At 56.1% G+C, this 22501-nt stretch overlaps 1 protein-coding gene across 7 annotated transcripts in view; it reads right to left on the bottom strand.

Annotated features, from left to right (window-relative positions):
- Nucleotides 1-22501, bottom strand: part of LOC105472281 (Rho GTPase activating protein 23) — a 95281-nt gene that overhangs the window by 24547 nt on the left and 48233 nt on the right. For 6 of the 7 annotated variants that reach the window (XM_024789894.2, XM_011725386.3, XM_071083037.1 and 3 more), the window contains 11 exons: nucleotides 20491-21655; nucleotides 18526-18681; nucleotides 18190-18301; nucleotides 17921-17978; nucleotides 15841-15984; nucleotides 9668-9985; nucleotides 8049-8110; nucleotides 7663-7793; nucleotides 6028-6149; nucleotides 5493-5648; nucleotides 2014-2092 (listed from right to left, as the gene is read on the bottom strand). In XM_024789894.2, the coding sequence (XP_024645662.1) occupies nucleotides 2014-2092; nucleotides 5493-5648; nucleotides 6028-6149; nucleotides 7663-7793; nucleotides 8049-8110; nucleotides 9668-9985; nucleotides 15841-15984; nucleotides 17921-17978; nucleotides 18190-18301; nucleotides 18526-18681; nucleotides 20491-21655 (2503 nt within the window). The remainder of the gene's footprint in view (nucleotides 1-2013; nucleotides 2093-5492; nucleotides 5649-6027; nucleotides 6150-7662; nucleotides 7794-8048; nucleotides 8111-9667; nucleotides 9986-15840; nucleotides 15985-17920; nucleotides 17979-18189; nucleotides 18302-18525; nucleotides 18682-20490; nucleotides 21656-22501) is intronic. The other variant, XM_071083036.1, reaches the window with a different exon arrangement.

Raw genomic sequence — 22501 nt, 5'->3', positions numbered from 1 at the left:
CCTCTGCCTCCCAGGTTCAAGCAATTCTCCTGTCTCAGCCTCCCTAGTAGCTGGGACTACAGGTGCCCAACACCACACCCAGCTAATTTTTGTATTTTTAGTAGAGACGGGGTTTCAACACAGTCAGGCTGGTCTTGAACTCCTGACCTCAGGTGATCTACCCACCTCAGTCTTCCAAAGTGCTGGGATTACAGAGGTAAGCCACCGTGCCTGGCCTTTAAATAACAATAATAGTTATAATATCCAATGCTAATAGGGATGTGGAGAGACAGACTCCTACATTGTTAGTGGGAGTCTAAACCAGGGCCTCTTTCTCAGAATGCAATTGACGTTAGCTCTCAGAAAGATTCACCAGGACTTTGATCGAGCAATTATACATCTAAGAATCTCCTTGGAGAGCACAGATCAGGCGTGCAAGGACTTATTCAAGGAAAGCCATTGCAACAGGTTGTGTAATAGCAAACATTGGAAGACAACCTAAATATCCATCAATAGAGGAGTACTTAAAGAAATTGTAGTCTATTCAAGCCATGAAATTCTATGTGACTGATTTAAAACAAGAATGAGGCAGAGCGCTCTGCACTAACACGAATGAATCTCAGAATTACAACTCGCTTTTGTTAAAAACAACTCAACCAGTGGTGTGCTGGAGCCCGCTCACACTGGCTCCTGAGAGCGACCGTGTGCCTCCCTTCCCAATTCCATGTTGGTGACATCACGTTGGTGGCTCAAAATAAACCATGGTAGGGGTATTTGCACCATGGAAGCTGGAAAACGCTAGGCATTAGGGTTTTTTTCCCCCAGAGATAGATGTTAAACATCTGCCAGCACACCCCTGAACCCACCCAACTCCAAACTCCACGCATGCATGTGTGTATCTCTGCCACGCATACAAGAAGAGGGCCAGGAGAGAAACACAACAGACTGTGAATAAGCAGCTCAGCAAACGGCCAAAGCTTAGCTCTGGAGCCCGATGCCTGCAGTGGAATCCTGGCTCTGCCATTTATAACCTGTGTGACCTTGGGCAAGGCATTAAACCTCTCTGAGCCTCGGTTTCCTCATCTGTAGAAGGAAGACAATAGCACCTTCCTCATGGAGTTGCTGTAGGGAGTTGTGCTTGGCACACACTAATGCTCAGAAAGTGTTAGCCACAACCTCCCGTGAAAGGGAGCAGGAGATTCACAGCGTCCTGTGCTGTTTTCTTTACTCACATCTGTACAATCTATGTTTTTTTTTTTTTTTTTACATGCTTTAGTGTTTTTTGTTTTTTGTTTTTTTCTTTTTAAAAAAAGCCAGTGTGAGGCCGGGCGCGGTGGCTCAAGCCTGTAATCCCAGCACTTTGGGAGGCCGAGGCGGGTGGATCACGAGGTCAGGAGATCGAGACTATCCTGGCTAACATGGTGAAACCCCGTCTCTACTAAAAATACAAAAAACTAGCCGGGCGTGGTGGCGGGCGCCTGTAGTCTCAGCTACTTGGGAGGCTGAGGCGGGAGAATGGCGTGAACCCGGGAGGCGGAGCTTGCAGTGAGCCGAGATCACGCCACTGCACTCCAGCCTGGGAGACACAGCGAGACTCCGTCTCAAAAAAAAAAAAAAAAAAAAAAAAAAAAAAAGCCAGTGTGGTGGCTCATGCCTATAATCCCCACATTTTGGGAGGCTGGTGCAGGCAGGAGGATTGCTTGAGCCCAGGCCTAGGAGTTCAAGCCCAGTCTGAGCAACATAGTGAGAAACACCCCCATCTCTTAAAAAAAAAAAAAAAAAAAAACTTTTAAATTAGCTGGGTGTTCACCTGTTGTCCCAGCTACTCAGGAGGCTGAGGTGGGAGGATCGCTTGAGCCCAGTAACTTGAGGCTGCAATGAGCGGAGATTGCGCCACTGCACTGCAGCCTGGGCAACACAGCAACACTGTCTCCAAAAAAAGAGTAAAACCAACAAACCAAATCTAAAAGTAGGGGTCAGGGTGCGGCACAGACTGATGTCCCCTCCCCACCCCCACTTTCACCTCCTACTCACCATCAGTGAAAAGAGGCTCGGGCAGCTTTCGGAAGAAGGACTTGAGCAGGCTGCTGATCACATTGAGGTCTTGCCAGCGCTGGGGGAGGGGTCAGATGTCAGGCCACAGGCAGGCCCAGCCCGATGCCCATGCCTTCATGATCATTCACCCCAGAGCCCAATCAAGCCCACCAGGCCCTCCCTGGGACCCACTTAGACCAAGCTTTCTACTCATCAGGGTAGTGGAAGCAGAACTGAGACCCCAGCGAGGTCCTGTGCCCACACTCACACTTGGCCCCAGCCCCTCCTTGCTCCTGCCAGCCTGTGGGCTCCATCACCTCCCCATCCACAGAAAGTCCCAGGCACTGTGGGGACACAGTGAGTGGCAGTTGCCGCCTCCACTGGGCACCGTTTAAGCATGTGTGACACAGCAGTCATTCATGCCGGCTCCTTCCTGTCTTGGGCCCTCTGCAAGTGCTGGTTCTCTCAACCAGAACTTTCCTCCCTGCCTCCACATGACTGGCTCCTCATCCACGCCTAAAAGTCGCTCTTCAGAAAGGCCTTCTCTGACCCTCATAGCTAAAGCAGCCACCTTCACCACTGCCCTGTTACCTGCACCCCAGCCCTGACTTTGTTTCCTTCGTGGCACTTAACCCAGTTTGTCATTATTTTCTGCTTTTGTTTCCGTGTCCATGTCTGTCTCCCCGCAGGACTGTAAGCTCCAGGAGGAGCCAGGATCCCGTCTGTCTCATTTCCCACTGTGCTCCTATCACCTAGCTAGGACAGTTAACCTGGTACTTACATGGCCCTAAATCAGTAGTTCTAACAGAAGGAGGCAATTTTGTCCCCAAAACTCCCACTCCACCCCCAGAGGACATTTGACAATGTCTGGAGCCATTTTGATTTTCCCAACTGGGAGGTGCCACTTGTGTCTAGTAGATAGAGGCCAGGGATGATGCCAAATTTCCTCCAATGCACAGGGAAACCCCACACAACAAATAATTGTTCTTCCCAAAATGTCCACTGAGGTTGAGAAACCCTACTCCAAAATAAATGGTTGTTGAGTGCAAGAACGAACGGCCGGGTCGTTGTCCCTTCTGTCCACCAGGGGGCACCATCACCCCACAATGCAACCAAGTCAGGCACAGCCGCCTCACTGGGAACGGCTCAGAATAACTCAGGCCCAGAAAGCGACCTAATACCCCCAACAAAGAGACACAGCACAGCAGTACGCACACTCAATACAATGGATCCTTAGCTTAACGCCAGACAATCCCATAAAAAATACACTTCCTGCAGGCTCACCAGGGGTTAGATTCGTCCCCCGCTACACTTACTCCCAGCACCACCCACAACAAATGATGCAATGATACCCAAGACAAAACAACACACCCAGCACACCTGGCACGCCCCCATCTGGCCCTGGCTTGGACCAGCTGCCTGCCAGCATGGCCTCCTCGTCCCTGGCTGAGGCCAAGCTGACCACACACCCACACACACCCAGTGCGGCTCCTGCCCACCCGACTCCGTTACCTCCTGGCCCTCAGGTGTGGGCTCCTCTCATCTCCCAGCTGCCAAACCCAAGGCCCTGGCCAGTGCTTCTTGCTCCTCCAGAGTGAAGTGTCTGCCCTCACCCCAGCCTCACAGGCGGCCCTCTCCTTCTGCCCCACTCAGCGTGGCCCCTGCTGTTCTGCTGCCCACCCTTGGTTATCCCATACCCCAGCTGCAGCAGGACCCATGCCACTCTCTAGTCCATGCTCAGCCTAGTACCTGTTTATGTCCTCACCCCATGCAGGGGACTTTCCACACCCCAAATCCAATGGAGCCACTCCCTGAGACGGCCCCTCCCTTCCGCCTCTCCTCACGCTGCCCTATTCTCTGGTTTCTGCCAGGGGAAGATACCACCAGCCCCAGCTCAAATATGCGGCTCTTCCTCGCCCCTCCTTCCTCCCTCTCTTGCAGCCAACTCTTAGGGTTGCTCCCAACCCCTTCCCCCAGGACCACCAAGTCCTCCTGACCCTTAGCGCTTCCATAGATCAGTGACTTCTCCCCAGGCCCCTGCCCTCTCCATTTGTATCCATCGGGCATGAGCAGCAGCATTACTCTTTCTTGAACTTTGCTCTCATGATGCCTCCCCAGCTTAAGAACCATCAAAAGCTCCCTACTGTCCATCAGATCAAGGTCGAAGCCTTCAGTGAAGCCATCAAATGCCCTCTCTCTCCCCCCGGGGCCTCACCCTCCCCACCTCCAAGCCCAGGAGGTAGATCCACTCTCTGTCCTAACCCTCAATCCCTCCCCGGCCCTCACTGGGGTTTTGGAAAATGCCATAGTCTCACACCCAACAGCCTTCCTGTCCACCTGCCCCCTCCTATTCCTTCCTCCAACACTCAAACTCTCAAGCCACCACCTGCTCCAGCCTGAGCACCCTCTCCTTCCTCATCACAGTGTGGTCCCTGATGAGATCATCTTTTTCTCTTGTCTGCAATTTCACATACACTTGTCTCAGCTCCTCATTCTCCAAGGACAGGAAGACTCGTGGATTCCATGAGCCTTCACGTGTGTGACTCATGGGACATCGCTGCTCACATGCATGGTTTTCCAAAATATCTTTTTTACCAGAGCCCCTTTGGGCAAATAAAATTGTACATGAAAACCCAGTACAACAGACAGGGCAAGGCAGGGTTGCTCTAGCAAGGATAGGGGGTCCTGACCTGCCCCTGGCCTCCCAAGGCCCCTCTGGGGAACCCTAGGACTCTGGGGAACACTATTTGAGAATCGCCGGCCCTGCTGGAAACACTTAAGTGTGAGTGCAGATCCCTTCACAGGCTGGTCTCATCTCGCCTGATCAGCCACTTCTCTTTCCATGTTGCAGCCACCCAAATTGCTGGCCATTCTAGAAAACATCATAGATTCCCCTTTTTCTAAGCCGGCACTTTGTAAACGATGGTCTGTAGGCAATATCCAGCCAGAGCCTGCTTTTGGATGGCCCTTGAGCTACATATGGTTTTTACATTGTTAAAGTATTAGGAAGAGGAGGAGGAGGAAGAGAAGGGGGAAAGGCAACAGAGCAAACTACAGCAGAAAATGTATACTCTCTGCCCCCTACAGAGAAAGCTGGTTGACTCCTGGCAAACTTTCTGCACCTACACCACTGCGCAAGCCGTTCTGCTGCCTGATGCCCTTACCTGGCTTTCACCCGCTTTTGTTTAACTCTACTCATCCTAAACACCCAGACAAAACTGCTGTCTGTGAGCCTCTGCCTCAGAGCTCCCCAGGCCATGACTGCATTTACTTGTTCAGCTTCAGCCTGGGGTGATGCCCATCCCTGGGCTGGCCAGCAGGGGCAGGTCCCATCTTGCCCATCTTGGTGTTCTGGACCAATGCCAGGCATGTCACAGGGCACAATGCATGCAACACAATAGACCACAGAACTCTCCAAGTGGAGCACCACCCACACACCATCTCGGCCCCCCTTCCACAGACCCCCCAGCTTCACCCACCTCATCCTGCAGGTTGATGTCACCAGGCCCTCGGTTGAGTTGCTCCTGCAGGCTGGACACCACTGCATTGTTGCCGGGTACTCGGTAAATGCCTGTGGACTCCAGCCCTCGTGCCTCCACAATGCGACAGCATGCAGCCACGATTAAGGGGACGCGCTGCGGACACAGCAGAGGGGTGTTAGGTGGGACAGGGGCAAGAGGAGCTGAGGAGGCCAAGATGGGGACAGTGCAAGGGCCAGAGCTGCTGCCAGGAACCCTTGGGGGGAACAAAAGGCCCTTGCTGCCTCCAGTCTGGGAATGAGAAATGACACCAAAGCCTCGCCATGGTCTGAGAAGGAGCCGGGCTCAGCCTCAGCCCTGCTGCTCCCTCCCTAGGAGGCCCGGGGCAGGCGGGGGCCTTCCCGTCTCTAGGCTGTTTTCCCAGGTGTGTTTGTACAATGAGGTGGAGAGCTGGTTCCATGTCCCTTTCTGCTGTGACCCTCTGTGCCTCGGTCTCCCCCTGCCGGGCCTGCCCTGGTGTGTGGCAGAGACCCACCTGGTTCTCCATGGCTGGCTGGCACTCCTCCAGCCTGACCCCAAACGCCCTTGGCGCAGCCTTCTTATTTTTTTTTATGATGTTGATGCCCCAGGGGGTTTTGGGGGCTGCAGCACTGTCATCTGAAGTGGGGGAGACAGAGAGAGTCAGAGTGAGCCAGGGTGCCCAGGAGGGTCACACACATTCACTGCCACATTCACACATTTGGACGTATGGGGACTCCCTCAGAGAAGCAACCAGATGTCCAGGGCTAATGGGACACTGTATGGCAAGAGAGAAGGCCTGAAACGGAGGATGCTTACCCCAAAGGAGAGGCCCAGAGCAAGGCAAGGACTTCCGTGTGGCCTCATGGGCCAAAACTGTAAGGCGGAAGCAGTAGAACTTTATTTCTTTAGAGACAGGGTGTAGTGCAGTGGTATGATCATAGCTCACTGCAGCCTCAAATTCCTGGGCTCAAGCAATCTTCCCTCCTCAGCCTCCTGAGTGGCTGGGACTATAAGCTCATACCACCATACCTGGCTAATTAAAAAAATTTTTTTTTGGCTGGGCACAGTGGCTTATGCTTGTAATCCCAGCACTTTGGGAGGCTGAGGCAGGTGGATCACATGAGGCCAGGAGTTCAAGACCAGCCTGGCCAACATGGCAAAACCCTGTTTCTACTAAAAATACAAAAATTAGCCAGGCATGGTGGTGCATGCCTGTAATCCCAGCTACTAGGGGGGCTGAGGCACAAGAATCGCTTGAACCCAAGAGGTGGAGGTTGCAATGAGCTGAGATCATACCACTGCACTCCAGCCTGAGTGACAGAAAGACACTCTATCTCTAAATAAATAAATAAAATAAAAATAAAATATTTTCTAGGGATAGGGTTTTGCTATGTTGCCCAGGCTGGTCTCAAACTCCTGGCCTCAAGCAATCCTCCAGCCTCAGCCTCCCAAAATGCTGGGATTATAGGGGTCAGCCACCATACCTGCTGGCCCAAGGGAACAACTTTCTTCTTTTTTTTTTTTTTTTTTGAGACAGGGTCTCACTCTGTCACCCAGGCTGGAGTGCAGTAGTGTGATCTCGGCTCACTGCAACCTCCACCTCCCAGGCTCAAGTGTTTCTCATGTCTCGGCCTCCCAAGTAGCTGGGATTACAAGTGCCCACCACCACGCTCGGGTATTTTTTTTGTATTTTTAGTAGAGTTGGGGTTTTGCCATGTTGGCCAGGCTGGTCTTGAACTCCTGACCTCAGGTGATCCACCTGCCTTGGCCTCCCAAAGTGCTGGGACTACAGGTGTGAGCCAGCGTGGCCAGCCAGGTAAGAACTTTGTAACAGTCAAAGGTGAGTGAATATGGGAAAGGTTGCTCTTGGAAAGGGTAGGCCTCTCATCCCTGAAGAGACACCAGCAGAGATTAGAGGACCACCCAGCAGGGATGTCAGGGAGGGGAATCAGGCTCCAGGCCCTTCCACCCCGAGACCCTGAGAGCCCCCAGACCCTCACAGGCATGCACACCCAGACAGACATAGCGGGTAACCCTGGCACACACTCAGGCACACACAAGTAGACACAGCCCAACACACACACATGCCCTCTCCTCCCCATGCTCCCTGCCCCCACACACCACCCTGTCTCAGTGACCACCTTCCTACCCTTGCTCCCTGCAGGCAGGTCCTGAGTCTTGAGGCCACGTGCCGCACTCTGCTTGAGGAACTCAGACTTGAGGCCCCCCAGGCCACGAGAGCCTTTGGGGGAGGAATCAGCTTTGGGCCCAGAGCTATGGCTGTGCAGGAAAAAGGGGGAGAGGAGAGGTCTTCATTTGGGGTGGCCAAGCAGGCCACCCACCCTGGCCTCCCGCCCCTCAGGACCTCCCTTCCACCCTAAGGCAATGCCTCCATGCCTAACTGCAGCCTGGAGACCCTGGATCCCCCTTCCCCCAGTAGAGGGCGGCCCTGGAGGTGGGCCAGGAAGACATCCTTTGCCTTCAGCCACCCACCACCCCCACGGAGGGGACTGCTCCACGAGGGCTGGGCCTCACCTCACTTTGCGGTAATCATTAAGCTTCTTGCTGATCAGAGCTTGGTTGGCACAGCCGGGGTCCTGAAGCAGGAGAGGAGAGAGTGGACCGCGTCAGTGCCCACAGCCAGCCCACCCCAGGGCTCATCCCTGGCCCTGCTTCCCCTCTCGTCCACCTGCCAGGTGGACAGCCCAGACCCTGGAGTGAGAAAGACCAGGCCCGGACTCCCCAGCACCCTCTCACCAGCTGAGGCCTTGGGGAAGCCTCTTAGCCTCTCTGAGCCTCAGTCTCCTTGGTAATAAACATGGGGGGCTAACAGGGAAGGCTCGGGGCCGGGTGCAGAATCATGCAGCACTCGCCACCATCCTGGCAGACGCTGAGCAGGCATGGAGGAGGTCCCCCAGGAGGGGCTGCTACTGCCATAGTGATGGTGACTTGGGACCACCCTGACCACGCCTTGTTGGGGACAGTCAAGCCAGGCCCCCAGAGGAAGAGGCCCAAATTCCAGGTGCCTTCCTCCCTGCAGTGGGGAAAACTGTTCCCGGGAGAGCAGAGCGTGGTGGATGTGTCCTCAGCAAGAGGCCATGCACTACCGCCCCCTCCCACAGCCAGAGCAGGCCCAGGCCCACTGCCCTCTTGGCAGAGATACCAGGCCCGGGACAGCCACATGACTTTGTGTGGGTGTCTCAAGGCACTTCTGTGCAGGTTCCTGGCCAAATAAGTAAACAGGGAGGAATCCCTACTCAGGCCCCTGGAGTGCAGCTATGGCTGACCGCAAGGGGCGCCATTAAAAAAAAATTCTTTGGCTGGCGCAGTGGCTCATGCCTGTAATCCCAGCACTTTGGGAAGCTGAGGCGGGAGGATCATGAGGTCAGGAGATCAAGACCATCTTGACTAACACAGTGAAACCTCGTCTCTATTAAAAAAAATTAGCTGGGCATGGTGGCACGTGCCTGTAGTCCCAGCTACTCGGGAGGCTGAGGCAGGAGAATCATTTGAACCTGGGAGGCAGAGGTTGCAGTGAGCCGAGATCACGCCATTGCACAGCCTGGGCGACAGAGCGAGACTCTGTCTCGGAAAAAAAAAAAAAAAAAAAAAAAAAAATCTCCCAAAATCCCTGCCGAGGCCATTGGCTCCACCCCTGCCCACCTGTGGCCAAAGGCCAAGCCTCCCGGCCTCCTCACAAGGTCAATGTGCTCATTCCCCTGCAGATAAGCCAGCAGATAGGCCAGCCCAGTGCAGTTCTGGTGCCGGGATACTCATGCCCTAACACACTCCATAGGAGGCCCCCGCCTTCCTCGCCTCCTGAGAAAAGCTGAGACTGGCCTGGAGCTGACCACTCCACGCCAGAGCCTGTTCAAGGCCATCCTAACACAGTCATAATAATCCCTGTCATCATTAGGGTTGGTCAGGATGGTGACTGCCAGTCCCCGCACCCGAGGACACCAGGTCCTCCGTGAGCCCTGCCTGTGCACCCTCCTCACCCCGAAACCTAGGGGGACACAATTGCGAGGTGCACTCCTGTCAGACCCCCGTTCTAGCAGAGGGAAGTGAGGCTCAGAGCGGGCATCCCAGTTCCACAGCCGGTGAGAGGCCACTCCACCCACCCTCTGTGGCTGCCGGGCTGGCCGGGCCCTCACCTCGCCCTCGGCCCTGCTGTTCTCCCGGATCGCTCTGATCCAGCCCAGCATGTCATCCCGGTCCTCAGCCTGAAAGAGATATTCACAGAAGTCAGCGGTGGTCAGCCGGAACACGTGCCTCCTCTTGGTCTCGCTGTAGGAGATGTCCACGAGGCAGGAGCCGATGCAGACGGGCGCCGCCTCGTCCTCACCTGCGCCGGCCGCCGCAGCCCCCGCCGCCGCCGGCCCGGGCTCCCGCCGCTCCTTGCTCAGCGAGAGCGAGCGCGCCCGCAGCGCGGCGTACACCCGCTTCCACTGGCGCAGGCCGCTGCCCGCTTTCTGCAGGGAGACACGGGGTTGGGGGAGACAGGAGTGGTGAGAGGCCAGTCCTGCCCACCGCTCTCAGAGTAGCAGACAGAGGGCAGCCGGCGGATGGACCCCACACTGCCTACCAGGAGCCCCCTACGCCACCCGGCTGGACCTGGGCAGCCTCCTGCCCACAGCCCACCAATGCTTTCTCAGCCCCTCACCTGCCTGGACATCCCTACCCATCACCTGCAAGCTCCCCAGCAGACCCCAACCCTTTCCCCCTCTAAACACCAGCATCAACACTCACCGGGTGGTGGCAATGCTCAGACACCCAGCATGGCCCTCCATACCTAAAATCCTCGGGAAGCCATTCCCAGCCCATGCCCCTCCCCATGCTGCCCCCCACCCCAGCAAAGCTGCTCAGAAGCTGTCCGCATTCTCAGAGGGTTGTTCTCCCCACTTTTCTGCCGCCCACCCAAGAGTTCACTTGCCCAGAAGCTCCTCTCAGGGACATCCTGAACCGCCATGTGGCCAAAGCCAGTGGCTGCTTCTCCCCCACTTGTCTTAACCCCTCAGCAGCATCTGACACAGCCAGCCCCTCCATCCCTCTCCAGATCCTGTCTCAGCACCTGAGACCCCACGTTCCCGGCTTTCTTCCTAATCCCACTGGCTCCTTCCTAGTCTTTTCTACTTCCCCTCCCCCACCCTCTACACCTGTAGTTAAACAGCCAGGAGACTCGTCCCCAGGGGACATTTGTGTGGAGGAAGCTGCAGGGTGTGCTATGGCATCTGAGGGACGCTGCTAAACATTGCACAATACACAGGACAGCCTCCCCCAACAAGGAATTATCTGGCCCAAAATGTCAGCAGAGCTGAGGGTAACAGACCCCGCCCTAAAGAAGGCGGAGCTCCAGAACTTTGTCCTGACTCTCCTCTCCTCTCCCTGCACACCGCCCTCAAGGATGTCATCTGTGCCGTGCCTTTAAACCAGGTCCATCTGCTGATGACTACTCCCGAGCCCAGCATCTCCCCCAGCCACAGCCTGGGACCCCCACCCTGCTCAGTGTCTTCATTTGCGGATCCCATGGGCACTTTGCACAATACTTGCCAGGCCATGTGATTTCTTACCATCAAACCTCTTCTCCACCCTCTACCCCCATCTTTTCCAGCCCAGTCAATCCCCCCAGTTGCCCAGAAACCTGGGAGCTACTCTTGACTCCTCCCTTTTCCTCGCCCTTGACATCCCATCCATCAGGAAGTCACAACTGTTCTGCCTCCAAAACATCCCGTCTCTGTCTTTCCTGCCACCACCCGGTCCACACCATCAACGCCTCTTGCCTGGAGGACACACAGACCTTCCCGGTCTCCACTCTTGCTCCTGCAATAATTCTCCAGCAGCAGCTGCAGCGATCATGTTGGAATGAAAAGGAGATCACATCTCTCCGCTGCTCGGGATCCTCTCAAGAGATCCCATTGCCCTCAGAATCAAATCTAAGGTCTCCTGTGGTCTGTCCCTGCCTCTCCTCAAATTCATCTTCACACCTTTCTCACTATGTCAAGCCAGGGGGCCCTTGCAGGTGAGCGAGCCAAGCCTTTCCTTTCTCAGGGCCTCTCTGCTTGCTGTTCCTTCTGCCTAAGCCCCCCTCCCTCACTTCTATATGTGACTGCTTCCTTCTTCCCCTTCAGATCTGAGCTCCAGCATCACCAACATCACCTCCTCAGCGAGGCCTTCTCTGACCATATTTTTCCCTCAATGCAGCTCCCCCTTCTGATCAGCTTGATCCTTTCCAAGAGCTTACTGCAGCCTCAGACTATCCTGGGGACAGGGAGCTTGTCCGTCCTCTCATTTCCATATCCCAGGGCCTACAGCTGCATGCAAGGGCTCATCAATATTTGCTGAATAAATGAATTAATGATCCTTGGAGCACCCTGAGGGCAGGAGATCCATCTCCCATAAGACCCAGAGCTCCTCTCCACTGGCTGGTGGCTCCACATCCAGCACAGGCCTTGGCCCTCCGAACAAACCAGGCAAGAAGACCCTGCGGCTGGCAGATGGGCATAGCCCACATCTGGCCTCCACCATCGTGTGGATCCTGAGCTGTGAGCCCTGCTCATCACAGAACTGCTGGACGGGGACAGGGACGTTCAGAGTAGGAGATAGCAGAGCCCTCCAGGGAGAAAGTTAATGTGACAGTGAGGTGGTGACAAGGGTACCTCTTTGAGGCTAAACCAGCGGGATGACCTGGGACAAGTCAACCGCGCTCCCAGGCCTCAGTGTCTCCAGTTGGTAAATAAGTAAGGTAGTTGGTCACCAAGGCTGCATGCAGCTCCCATGCTGGGGCTGAGGCTGCGGGGACAAGTCACTGTCCCTTTCCCTCCTCTGTCTGACAGTCCATGTCTCTGAAAGAGGCTGGGGCGGGAAGGGAGCACGGAAAGGGTGCCCACGGCCTGGGTGGACGAAGGGCCTGAGGCTGACTTGAAGACTCTCCTCCAATGTCCAAGCCACAGCACCAAGGGAGCGAGCGACATCGGGTTTTGGCCAGCAAGGGAGTGGAGGCATGGTCCTCTAGAACTGGCCAGTGAGCAGTAAGGGGCCAGCTCCTGTCCCTGAACTGGGCTCAGGGCCCCCAGGAGCTGCGGGTCAGGCTCCCCGGCAGGGGGAGCCAGCCAAGTTCGCAAGGACCCTTCCTGTGGCTCACATGTTAGACTGGAAGGGCTGGCCTGCATGTGGCTCTCCTCGCACAGTGCGCATGGCTGGTCCCTCCCTGCCTCATGGCTCCCACACCACGTGTCGCTGCCAACTTGCTGGCTCTTTTTGGTCTCTGTCAGCCTCCCCTGCCCCGCCCCCCCCACCCCCCCCAACTTCTCTCAAGGCTTAGCCAGGTCTCTTGCCTTTTTCCTTCAAGCTCATGCACAGAGGCACAGGTAACTGGTCGGTGCTGACAGACAAAGGCCAGGCCTCCCTCTAGTGCCATGCCCTCAGAGTCTTTGTCTCCAGGACACCTCCACTGGGGTCTGTCCCAGGGCCCTCAGACTCACACAGCCCCAGTGGAGCCCCTTGGCTTCCTCTCCCCAAACCTGCTCCTCCAGTGTGCCATTGCCAGGGAGGGTCCCACCACCCACTACCCTCCCTCAGCCCAAGCCAGGAATCCAGGAACCTTATTGCCTCCTCCTCCTTTCGTACCTCCCAGCAGCTGGCAAGACCTGGCCCTCCTTCCCCTACAGGGTCTGCTCCACCCGGCCCCACACCACCGCCTTGGTCAGGGACCCCAGACTCACTCACCTGGACAACGGCAATGGGATTGGCTCCTCCTGTCACAGACACAACCCCAGTCTCCAGGCATCCCCAGCCCACATTTAAAACCCTAGACAGAGCCGGGCGTGGTGGCTCACGCCTGTAATCCCAGCACTTTGGGAGGCCGAGGCAGGCAGATCACTTGAGGTCAGGAGTTCGAGACCAGCCTGGCCAACATAGTGAAACCCAGTCTCTACTAAACTACAAAAATTAGCCGGGCGTGGTAGCAGGCACCTGTAGTCCTACCTACTCAGGAGGCTGAGGCTCGAGAATTGCTTGAACCCGGGGGACGGAGGTTGCAGTGAGCCGAGATCGTACCACTGCACTCCAGCCTGGGTGACACAGTGAAACTCCGTCTCAAAAATAGATAAAATAAAATAAAATAGGCCAGGCACGGTGGCTCAAGCCTGTAATCCCAGCACTTTGGGAGGCCGAGACGGGCGGATCACGAGGTCAGGAGATGGAGACCATTCTGGCTAACACGGTGAAACCCTGTCTCTACTAAAAAAATACAAAAAACTAGCCAGGCGTGGTGGCAGGCACCTGTAGTCCCAGCTACTCGGGAGGCTAAGGCAGGAGAATGGCATAAACTCCGGGAGGCAGGGCTTGCAGTGAGCTGAGATCCGGCCACTGCACTCCAGCTTGGGCGACAGAGTGAGACTGTCTCAAAAAAAATAAATAAACAAAACAAAACAAAACAAAACAAAACAATAAAACCCTGGACAGGCTCTTCCTGGGTATCAAGGCCCCACACTCTGGGCAGGTGCCCAGTTCCCCAGCTCGTCTTCCACCTCTCACCCTGGCTCCCAGCACACCTCTCCCACCTCTCCCCAAGACCTTCTAAGGAGACATCTTCCCTGTCAGGCCCCTCCATTGTCTCCCAGTTTTGTGGCTTCTCATCCTTTTCGTGTCTCAGTCTCTGGACACCTCCCTACCCAGGCCCACCCGTCCCTGCACCCCAGTGTCATAGCAGTTGGAACCATGATGCCACATGCATTCTCTCTGCTTGACAGGAGCGACAGGAGCCCCAGGAGGGCAGGGCTGCCCTGGCTCCCTCACCACTAACTCCCCAGAACCTCCACAGAGGCTCCCAAGCAGGGAGGCCTTAGTCATTCTCCACAGAGGAGCGCCAGTCCTGCCTGGACTTCACCCTCACTTAATCCACAGCAGCCCTTGGGGTAGGATAATATTGTTCCCGTCGTACAGATCAGAAAGTGGGGCTCAGGGAAGGTAAGTGGGGTGCCCAAAGCCATGTGCTTGATATATGGCCGGACAGGAACTCAAAGTCTGTCTGCTTCAAAGCTTATGTTCTTTCCAGGGGCCCCCAAGACCTCAGAAGGCAGGGTAGAAAATTCAAATAGCAGTAAGTGGGCCAGGTACGGTAGCTCATGCCTGTAATCCCAGCACTTTGGGAGGCCGAGACAGACAGATCATTTGAGATCAGGAGTTCGAGACCAGCCTGACCAACATGGTGAAACTCTGTCTCTACTAAAAAAATACCAAAAAAAAAAAAAAAAATAGCCAGGTTTGGTGGTGAGTGCCTGAAGCTGGAGGCTGAAGCTGGAGAATTGCTTGAACCTGGGATGCAGAGGTTGCTGTGAGCCGAAATCGTGCCACTGCACTCCAGCCTGGGCAACACAGCGAGACTTCATCTCAAAAAAGGAAAACAAATAGCAGTAAGCAGAAGTACAGCAGCTCCAAGTGCCGGGCACTGGGTAAACCCTTTACTTAGATCATCTCATTTAATCCTTAGCAATAGGCTTATGAGCTAGGGATTACTGTTAGCTCCACTTACAGACGAGGACACTGAGTCACGGCCAGGTGACTCACCAAGGCTCTCAGAGCAATGGGTGATGCAGTCAAGAGTCAAACCCAGGTTCATCCTAATCGCCGGGAGGGAAGGCAGTGGTCCCTCCTCCCACTTCTCCAGCCCACAGCGCAGCCTGGGCCAGGGTTTGCGCCCCCTGGTTCCAGTGGCCCTGCCCTTCTCCTCTCAGGGTCCTGCTGGTTCCCTCCCAGGCCCTCCCCATCTACTCCCCGAAGCCCCCTTCGCCTCTCACCTGGATCTCCATGGTGGCTCCTAACTGGTCTTCTTGCCTCCAGCGTGGCCCCTCCCTAACTCACTCCCAGAGAGCCAAATGGACATTTTAAAGCTGTAACTCCCTTGGCAAAAGCCCCCAAGAGTTTTGGTTGCCCTTAGGATGAACACTAAGCCCTTTGCTGGCCTGCCTGCCTTCTTCTTGGGCCTTAGCTCTCCTACGGAAATCACCCCAGCCTTGCTCCTTGTTTTCCATGAGCCCCAGTGGCCATCTTCAGGATGGCCTGTCAAGCCAGGGCCACTATGGGATGATTTCGCCAGAATTCCAAGTACGACTTTATCAGATCCATCCCACAGCAAAATCCACTTCTTTTGTTAACTTCTTTTACATAAGTTCTTCAAATCCCCCTGCCAGGAAGTTCTTCCTAGCATCTAACCTCCATCCTTCATGGCACAACCTACACTGGTTCTTTCTGGCTCCAGAGGCTGTCAGGGTAGGCCTAGGAGAAGCTGGAGGGTTCAGCTTCCACCTCATTCCTCCACCCATCTTACCTTCCCCTTTTTGGTGAGAATCTGCTTATAATACAACCAGCCCTCTCTCCTGATATCACTGAAGGTTGCATCTGAGAGGTCAGAGGTTGAGTGTCGCTTAGAAGGAGCGTCAGCATCTTCAGAGGTGCCCCAGCTATCCAAGGACTGCAGGGAGACAACAGAGGACAATTTAGGGTGGCTCCCACAATGCCAGCATCTCAGGAACCCCATGGACCACTTGCAGCCGCACAGGCCTGGTATATGTCTGTGCTACACCCCGATGTGCTGTGTGACCTCATGGGCGTTGCTTGTCCTCTCTGGACCACTTGTGTTGAGGTCATGAGAAATACATAAAGGAGAAGCCAGAAAGGAGGAAAGGCTATGACCTACCAGCAGACCACATGCCTCACCACGCTAGAGGAGCCAATCCGGAGCCTCCTGTAACTTTATAGACTTAGAAGAATTAAGGAAATGGAGGAAGTGATCATGTCAATGAGGAGTTAAATAAACAGGGGAAGTGGGAACATCAACAAAGGCTGAGTGAGTGGAGCAGGTAGTCATGTCCACAAGGAGTTAAACAGAGGAAGTGACAGTGTCAACAGGACTCCAGCCGCAGAGGGTGCAAGTCAAGCGAGAGTTAAGTAAGCAGAAGAAGTGATAAGAAATAAACTAGGTACCAACATCACCGGGGTGTTCAACCAACCAATGAGACAGAGGGCTTGACATCAAGATGGCTTTTCCAGTCCATCTATAATAAAAAACAGCCGGGGAAAGGTGCGGCGGGCATGGTGGCTTATGCCTATAATCCCAGCACTTTGGGAGGCTGAGGCGGGCAGATCACTTGAGGTCAGGAGTTCAAGACCAGCCTGGCCAACATGGTAAAACCCCATCTCTACTACAAACACAAAAATTAGCCAGGTGTGGTGGAGCATGCCTGTAATCCCAGCTACTTGGGAGGCTGAGGCACAAGAATCGGTTGAACCCAGAAGGCAGACGTTGCAGTGAGCTGAGATAGTGCCACTGCACTCTAGCCTGGGCAATAGAGTGAGATTCCATCTAAAAAAAAAAAAATCACGCATAAAAAATATATATATGATTTTAAAAACAACAATACGTCCAGGTGTGATGGCTTATGCCCGTACTCCCAGCATTTTGGGAGATGATCACTTGAGGCTGGGTGCAGTGGCTCCCACCTGTAATCCCAGCACTTTGGGAGGCGGAGGTGGGTGGATCACCTGAGGTCAGGAGTTCGAGACCAGCCTGGCCAACATGGAGAAACCCCGTCTCCACTAAAAATACAAAAATTACCCGGGCATGGTGCAACATGTCTGTAATCCCAGCTGCTTAGGAGGCTGAGGCAGGAGAATAGCTTGAACCCGGGAGATGGAGGTTGCAGTGAGCAAAGATCATGCCGTTGCACTCCAGCCTGGGCAACAGAGTGAGACTCTGTCTCAAAACAAACAAACAAACAGCTGGGGCTATCACAGGCCTGATCCTACGTCCCCAAGTGCTGAGGCTGGGAACTCCACCTGTCCACCAATCTCAACCCTGTGTTCCGGCCACACCTTTCCAGTGTCCACCCCTGACCCCGTCCCATGAAGACAAGACGCGATGCAAATACTGACTGAGGGTAGTGAAGGAAACAAATGAAGCCCCAAATATAAGCTCGGGGAGCTTCTATTCTAGCTGGGAAGCCAGGCAGGGAGGAAGGGAAACACCAATTGTACATGAGGCGTGCTGAGGAGGAAAACATAGAGTAGCGAAGGGAGGCGTGAAATGTCAGTGGAGGCTGGAATTTCAGGGAAGACCTAAAAAGCCGTGAAGACAGTGGAGAAGTGAGTCATGTGGCTATGGGGGATGGGTCTGGAAAGAGGCAGTCCAGACAGAGGCCCCTGGGTGGGGCTGCGTGGTGTCATTCAGGGATGCTAGGGCCCACAAAAGAGGGCGAGTCCCACGGTGGACACAAGGGTGAGGGGTGCAGGGAGGAGGGGGAAGGCAGGGGCTGGAGCAGGAACCCCCATGCCAAGGCTGTGGCCCCACCTCCCCAACACCCTCTCTCCCCGCACCCTCGCTCCTGTGCACACACACACTTGCAGCTCACCCCGTCGGTGAAGAAGCTCCGGAGCATCCGCAGGCTGGGTATGCGGTTTGGCAGGCGCCTGGGAAGCGAGGGTCAAGGGTGAGGGATGTGGGCAGCAGAGCTGGGACCTCACTATCTCGTCACCCACCAAAACCCAAGGCCCAGAGGCCTTCCAGTGGGGGAGGCACACTGTCCCCTGCATAGAGGACCCCAGGGCCAAGAGCCCTGCCCCAGAGCAGCTGGCCAGGGTGGCTGTGGCCACCCCACCCCATGTCCAGACAGCGCCTCACCGCAGAACTCGGCCCTCGTCGCGGAAGGTGTTGAGCCCATCATCGCAGGACTTGGAGCGCTCCGTGGTGATGGCCAGCAGGTAGGAGGAGCGGCGGCCAGCCTTGATGCTACCTGCAAAGCCACCCATGTCGGGCCTCAGGGTCAGTGGGGCAGCAGGTCAGGGGCTTCCCAGAGCCCTCCCTTCTGGGCAGGGGCAGGAGGTGACTCTCCCAAGGGGCCCCAGGAGGAGCAGAAACCAGAGGAAGAGCCCAGACATCAAGCAGCAGGCCCAACAGAAATCCCTGGGACTGGGCAGCGGGGGAGAGGGTGGGGCTGGGGGTGTGGGGAGTGCTCACTGCAGTCCTGCGAGTAATGGCGTCCGAGGGTGAAGGTGAAGGTCGGGGAGGATGGGCTGGTGCCCAGGACGGGGGCCGAGTTCATGGCACTGGAGACCACAGCAGAGGCAGGGACATGCTTGGCTTGGAGGTCAATGCTGGGGCTGGTGGGCTCATCTGTGCACGTGAAGGGAGAGAGGTGTGAAGGCGGCAGAGAGCGGAGCCTGCCTGCCCCACCCCAGCCTTGCCAGCCCCTGTGCCACTCGCCTCCAGGCTCAAACACATCTCAAAGGGTCCTGCTGGCAACATGCCCACTGCCAAGCGTGACTGGCCCACTGTCCAGACTGTGGCCATGGAATCCTTCCCTTCAGGAGTGGGGCTGAGCCACCCTCCTTAGACCGGGCTCCTGAGGACAGAGCCAATATTCCCCCATCAGACTGGGAGCCTCTTGAGGGCAGGAACAGTGTCTCCACCATCAGACTGAGGGCACTCAGAAAGAATGAACTGTGTCTCCCCTCTCAGACCAAGAGCCTTCTGAGGGCAGGGGCAGTGTCTTCCCCATCAGACTGAGAGCTTCCTAAGGTAAGGGCTCCCCCATCAGTTGGGGCTCCTCAAGGGGAGAGATTACATCTCCCCTCAGACAGAGTGTGCTCTGGAAGAAGAGACTGCCTCTCCTGGCCACAGCCTAGAGCCTTCCTTACTCACAGAAGGGGCTGTGTCTCTGCTCTACCGAAGGCTGGCTGGGGGAGCCAGGGCTGTGTCTTCCCCCTGCCCCAGGCCTCCGCCCTCTCACTGTCTGGTAGGGTGAGCTCACCTCCCATCTCCCGCCATCCCTCTCCATTACCCTGCATCTTGCTCTTTCTCCCTAGCCCCGTCTATCCTGCTCCCTCCTGGGCATCTCATATTCAACAGTCCTGAACTTTCTCCCCCTCTCACTCCCAACACGGGGATGAGGCACCATCTCCAAGCCTGGCCAGAAACCTGGGCATCACCCAGCCGCTCTACATTCTTGCCTCTCCCTCTCCTGCATCCAGTCGAAGGCAAGGCAAGCCTTAGAGGGTTCCCAATGCTTTCAAAAGCCAACCCCAGTGACTGATGAGACCCTTGGGCTTGAAAGGATCCTTACAACCCAGAAGGGGGGTCCTGCCTCTCACTTAAGGGTCTTTGCATATTATATTTCCTCTCCTTGAATATTCTTCCCCTGATGAACTCTTTCTCATCCTTCAAGTCTTAGCCCAAATGTCCTTTCTCCAAGATTCTCACCACAGCCCTTCTCCGAGCCCTTCTCCTTAAGCTCCCTGTCTCACCACATGCCCATCCCAATGGATTGTTCCTGCCTGTCCACCACCCTCTGCTGGACCATCCAGTCCAGGAGAGCATGGAGCCACACACAGGGCCTAACACAAATATCTGGTGAGTGGATGGAGGGATGGAGGGTGGATGGAAGGGACAAAGAGGGAAAGATACAAAGGGAGGATGGAAGGAAGAGTCGAAAGAAAGAAAGATGGATGAATGGGTGGAAGAAAGGATGGAACAAATGAATGAACAAAAGAAGGTGAGAGAGAAGAAAATAAAGAAGGAAGAATAGATGGATGGATGGATGAATGGATAGATGGAACAAATGAATGAACAAAGGAGGTAGAGGGAAAGGAAAGAAGGAAGGAAGAACAGATGATGGATGGATGGATGGATGGATGGATGGATGGATGGATGGATGGAGAGAGGGAGAAAAGAGTGTATGGAAAGATGCTGGAAGGATAAATGAATGAGAAGTAGGATAGAAGAAAGGATGACAGAGAACAGAAGGAAAGATGGAAGAATAGATGGATGGATGGATGAACAGATGAATGAATTGACAGAGAAACAAGATGATCCCACTAGCACCCAGCCGAGTTCTGCCCATGACAGACAGGCAGATGGGGTACAGCAGGACACAGAAAGCCAACAGCCAAGTCCCCCAGGACAGCCACATGTGCCATCACTCACCAATAAAGGGGATGGAAGCCAGAGAGTCTTCAGTGGCGGCCAAAGGGGCCACCTTCCTGCCCAGGCGTTCCCCTCGCCCATTGGCCTCTGGCTCTGGGGACTCGTCACCAAATCCAAGGTTCATCTGTCTTGCGGGGGTCAGCTGAACCTTGCGGCCCGTCGGGGGCTTCTGCCTCAGGACCACCTCATCGCGGCGATCCTCCACAGGAGGCTCCAGGGCCCGGGTGCTGGGTTCCGGCCGTACAGCCCTGGGTGGCTCAGAGGCCTCTGGTGGGAACGGTGCAGGTGACTGGGCCAGGTTGAAGGTAGGCAGCCCCCCAAAGGGTGAGTCCCGGAAGGAGAGTGCATGCAGGAGGCCGGTCCGGCGCTGGAATGATGGGCTGTAGCTCCGGTAGCCGATGTACCCGAGGTCATCCAGGCCCTGCAGGCCAGGCGGGGGCGGGGCCTGGCGCCCTGGCAGGTCCCGAGTTGGGCAGACAGGGGTGCGGGCAGACGAACGCTGGGAAGCCCAGCCACACCGCTCAAAGCGGGGTGACACCAGGGCCCCCGGCCCCAGTGCCTCGGCAGAACGGGTGGCCCGGCTCAAGTAGTCATCTGAGCGAGCTCGGTGCCAGCCCTCCTGGCCCAGCTGGCTCAAGGCATCCTGGGAGGTGGAGCAGGGCCACGGGCGGGGGGCAGCCACCTCCTCCAACCGGTCCTGGGAGGCGCTGCGGGCCCGGGGGGCCATGGCTGGGCACCGTCTCTCCCCCGCCCTGCGGGGTACCTGGTTTGACAGCCAGTGTGACAAGGCCTGCTGGCACTCCAGTCTGCTGGGGGGCACCCGGCTGCCAGGCTCCGGGAAGGCACGGGGCGTCCGGGGCTCCGAGGCGAGGTGGGGGAAGGCACCAGGGCTGGGGCGGGGCTGGCTCATCCCCAAGGAAGAGTTGTCTGGGTGGGCACGGGCAGCAAGTGGCACGCAGAGCCCCGGGTCACTCCAGGCAGCAGGACTCCGGGGGTCACTGGGCAGTGCTGAGGTGGGCTCAGGCACCATAGTGGCCCTGGTGGAGGCCCGGGCCGGAGGGGCGTAGGTCTTGCGGGGGTAGCAGATGGGGGGTGGCTCTGGGATGCTGCGGGCCTCTCCAGAATACGGCTCGTTCCCTTTCAGGTAGGCATCCTGGGAGTAGGCCTGGCCGGAGACACAGACAGATGAACAGGGCCAGACAAGTCCCACGGGGTAGGGGCATGGCAGCCCGAGGAGGTCAAGGAGCCCAGGAGGGGAATGAAGGGAGAGGACCAAGCGGTGGGGAGAACGAGGGGGCGGCACAAGTGGGTGGGGGTGGAAGGGCATGTCCAGGGAGAGAACAAAGAAGAAGCAAGAAGCCTTTGAGACACGAGCAAACTCCAGCAAAAGTGGGATTTCGCTAAGACTATGACAAGGACTGCCTTAGCCACAAACATTCCAGCATCTGTTTCCTAGGGTCCTCCCCCAGTCCTGGCCTCCACCGCCTGCCTGCGCCTTATGTCCACCAATGCCCAGAGCTCCTCGGGTGGAGCCGGGAAACCCCACAGAGACCAGTCAAGGTGGCAGATGAGAGAAGAAAGCCGGCTAGGGGTGTGTCCGGGTGGGGCAGAGGCTGGCAGAGCCCAGCTGTCCCTCCATCCCCGGGAATGGGGAGCTGGCTCCTGAGCCACAGGGGTGAGGAGGAATTTGCCCACCTCCTGCCAGGCTTGAAGGAAGGGCCTTGAGCCACCTTCTGCCACCCCTGGGCCTGGAATTTGGCACTGGGAGCTGAGGCTGACGCTGCATTGCTAAGGAGTGACAGGGCCAGCGCCCAGGCCCAGCCAAAAAAGGAGTCAGCTCCCAGGGACAGCGGCCTTGTGGCCTGGGCCCAGCCTGGCCCCTGCTGAGGTGCCCAGGAGCCTAACTCAGGCCAAAGAACCAAAGGGTGGGAGGGTAAAACCAAACAGACACACACACCAACTACGAGGAGACACCGGAAGATACACACCCAGAGACACACTCACACACACA

The sequence above is a fragment of the Macaca nemestrina genome, chromosome 17, assembly GCF_043159975.1.
Source record: "Macaca nemestrina isolate mMacNem1 chromosome 17, mMacNem.hap1, whole genome shotgun sequence".
NCBI lineage: Eukaryota > Metazoa > Chordata > Mammalia > Primates > Cercopithecidae > Macaca > Macaca nemestrina.
Note: the sequence above shows the minus strand (reverse complement) of the source record. Positions and strands in the feature narration are given on the sequence as shown.